The sequence below is a fragment of the Etheostoma spectabile genome, unplaced genomic scaffold (genome assembly GCF_008692095.1).
Source record: "Etheostoma spectabile isolate EspeVRDwgs_2016 unplaced genomic scaffold, UIUC_Espe_1.0 scaffold285, whole genome shotgun sequence".
In the NCBI taxonomy this organism is placed as follows: domain Eukaryota; kingdom Metazoa; phylum Chordata; class Actinopteri; order Perciformes; family Percidae; genus Etheostoma; species Etheostoma spectabile.
Window position 1 is genome coordinate 1,205,474 of NW_022605579.1, and position 3,614 is coordinate 1,209,087.

Consider the following 3,614-nt stretch of genomic DNA (forward strand, 5'->3'; position numbering starts at 1 on the left):
CTCTGCTTCTGACTGGCTAGTAGTGTTAACCTGGAACCCTTGGATCAGAGAGGCTCCAAAATCAGGGTAGCAGCTGTCGCCTTGGTCCCGCTCCATGTTCTGTGATGCCATGTTCAACTGCTACACTGCGGTGCCCTGCTAGTCTTGCTGTGCCTTGTAATGCCACACAGCGTCCTGCTATGCCATGAACTATACAAAGAACTGCTACAAAACTACTAATTTTTTCATTTTGTTATTGCCACTCTTCGTTCTAACCCAACCGGCCCATCAGACACCGCCCACCAAGAGCCTGGGTCTGACCGAGGTTTCTGCCTAAAAGGAAGTTTTTCCTCGCCACTGTCGCACTGTTGCTTGCTCTGGAGGAAACTACTAGAACTGTTGGGTCCTTGTAAATTCTGGAGTGTGGTCTATCTGTATAGTGTCTTGAGATAACTCTTGTTATGAATTGATACTATAAATAAAATTGAATTTAATTGAATTGGAACCCGGAACAGAAGTGTGATGCCTCACTCTGTAGCTAAAACGGAGAGAAAATGAAACCATGTAAACCTTTTCTGATATAACCTCTGAATACAATCATGAACCTAAAAAATAGCATAATATGAGCTCTTCAATGTTAATTAAATTAAAAATAAAATTCTGTGAATTTGTTGGGGTTTTTCACTACAGCTATGGATCCTGGAATTTCCCTTTTCATTTTGAGATAACGTTTTTAAATTGCTTTTAAATGACTGCACACAGAACGCTGGTTGGATTTTCTAGCTACAATGCCACAGTGATGTGGAAGGTTGAACTAGGCTGTGGACATAACTGACTTTGCTGTGTCTGCAGGGAGTTTGCAAAGACCATTTGGCGTCCATTCACGGTACGCTACGACCCGTACACCCAGAGCGTGGACGTCCTGAAGGACACCAACAGCATCAATGACATGGTGAAAGACATCCGGCATGAACTGGACATTGTAGAAGACGCCCTGAACCGACTCAACAAAGACCTGAGAGTCTGAGGGTCAGAAGAGGCTAGCTGGGGTTGAAAGGTTTGGGGGTGTGGACCAGTGGGTTGGGGTTGGTAGGTGGGAGATTAGATGGGGATGGGGGGTTGGTGAGAAGGGTTTCTCGAAACTAGGATACTGACCTTAATCCAAGATGGATAGTTAGACTAAACCGTAGTGATTTGATAATCTTGAGTAAGGTTATAATCATACAGCACTTAGTGCCTCCTTCATGGGACAGGCCTGTAAGCTGCAAAGTTCACTTAGCCTCAAGTTAGCCTTTTGTTCTGTCTTTCTGTACTTACACTTGTTATTTTGAGTACATAGTGTGTGTACGCTGACGAAGTATGGCCAAATGCAGCCCACTATAAGTAACCGAATGCGGCACTCAAACGGCGAAAATATTCAGTGTGGAACGCTGGACACTACTCGGGATCACCGGTCTTTGTAGCGACAGCTACGGGACCACCAACGTTTTTTTTACACTCTTGAATATTCATTAATTTATTCAAACCTTTATTTAACCAGGATAAAAAAACTCCTGGCAAGTGTCCTGGCAAGTGGCAGCAGAGCGGTTTCAAATAGACACAGAGATACATACAGGTAAATACATAGACACACTTTCACTCATCATATTCAAACAACAATGTCATCATATTTAAATACATCGTCAATAAAAATGTGACGGGCGAGGAAGCTGCAGCGGTTGCAATCGAAGCGGAGAAAACCGAAAAGTTTTCCAAATGTAATTTTTTTTTTCATTGACTTTTTTTATTGCAACATCATGATTTTACACTCAAATCCGTACACAACGCAGGTTGCGAAAAACATTTTGATTTATCCTGTCCCTCTACCACCATCCCTCCCTCCACCTTCTTCCTTACCCCCCCCCCAGCTCCCCTCCTTCCTTCCAACAACAACCATTATAAGAATATCCACTCAAGGATATCATTGTTATCTAGTTAGAAGATTTTTTAACTTAGATATCAAATCTGATAATATTGTGTTTGGTTGTGCATCGTTGACTTGTAAAAAATCTCCAAAAAACTCTGAAGCAAGTGAGAACTTGAAATATCATGAGGTTTCCAACATTGGAATACAATCTTCTTGGCTGCAGTCAAGCTTGTTAGCCAGACTTTGCGAGTTTTTTTTTATACAAATGTAGTTTATACTATATATATTGTTGCATGCCAACGAGGCAGTAATGCTCCACTTGGCTGCAATTTATCATTAAAACTGTAACTGCAGTGCAACTGTAACACAGAATTTCCCTTCAGAGGGATCAATAAAGTATTTCTGATTCTGATTTTCTGAAAAAGAATGTGAAGAATAATTTCCCATAAGTGCATAAGAGCCGTGCGAGATTTCAGACACTACCCTGTGAAATGTTACTCACTATGGGTACCCGGATAGCTCAGTTTTTGGAGTGGGCGTCCATATATAGAGGTTTACTCCTTGACGCAGCGGGCCTGGGTTTGATTCCAACCTGCAGCCTTCTGCTGCATGTCATTCCCCCCCTTTTCATTTCTTCAGCTGTCCTGTCAAGAATAAAGGCCCAAAATGCTCCAAAAATAATCTTAAATTTTTTTTTACTCACTGCAAGTGAGTACATGGCATTCAGTGTAATGCATGTAAATGTACTCTACCTTCATAAAGTCAACAATCTCCACATATTTATGGAATAATGACCGGGAAGTTTAGGTTTTTCTGAAAGCTCCAATATATCTGAAAAGCTAAAAAAAAAAAAAAAAAAAAATCACCCAAAGTCCATTATTGAAGGGAATTATGGCTGGTCAATCCATAATGTAAATGTAACAAGTAATGTGTGAGTGCATAATTCTGTGATTGAGTTCTATTGTAAAATATGACCATAACAATGCAGGGAATGTGGAGTGATGTCTTACCTAAATGAGTAACTATTTACTGTTGTAATTTATGTGATAGAATTTCAATAAATGTATAACAGAGTTTAAAAAGAATGCATTTTTATAAATACAAATATAACATCAAAATCCTAACTTTGTTACCACAATGTAAAGGTCAATGTCTAATGCTAAGCCAATTGACGCTGTAAAGATGGATCCTGGTATTAAATGTTTCTGGTCACCGCTGTTGACTTGTTTGTCTTCTTTCTATTAATGGAGCACTATGGGTTGTTGTTGATCATTCCTTCATTCATATTTATTTATTATACAGGAAAGTTAAAAGTAACATTACATTACAATGTAAACGGGCCTGACTCAGTTTAAAAACTGGTTTTCAGCAGGTTCCTGTTCTGCAGAAACATAAAACATGGTCACAGCACGTCGGGACAGACATTTGTACAGGATATCGATATGGACTAGACAGATTTGGACAACTAAAACAACAACACGGTTACATAAGGACGAAGACATTTATACAAGACATTAGCTGGGCTAGAAAAATAAGGACAGCGCATACAAGGCTTGGACAAAAAGATGAGCAATTAATGTGTGCAAGTGTGATTGTTAAGAAGGAGCTGTTTGTACTGTATGCCTTTTTGAAATATTTGATACATCACAATGGATTACAATGCCTTTGATAAATATAATATAGATTTGGACTAGGTGGACAGATCAGAATCGGCTTTATTCGCCAGGTA

General features: G+C 39.6%; 1 protein-coding gene across 1 annotated transcript in view; it reads left to right on the plus strand.

Moving 5' to 3' along the window:
• Positions 1 to 2,224, plus strand: part of LOC116686028 (tryptophan 5-hydroxylase 1) — a 22,610-nt gene extending 20,386 nt beyond the window's left edge. The window contains exon 12 of the mRNA XM_032510943.1: positions 832 to 2,224. Coding sequence (XP_032366834.1) covers positions 832 to 1,006 — 175 coding nt within the window. The 3' untranslated portion in view covers positions 1,007 to 2,224. The remainder of the gene's footprint in view (positions 1 to 831) is intronic.
• Positions 2,225 to 3,614: the final 1,390 nt, after the last annotated feature.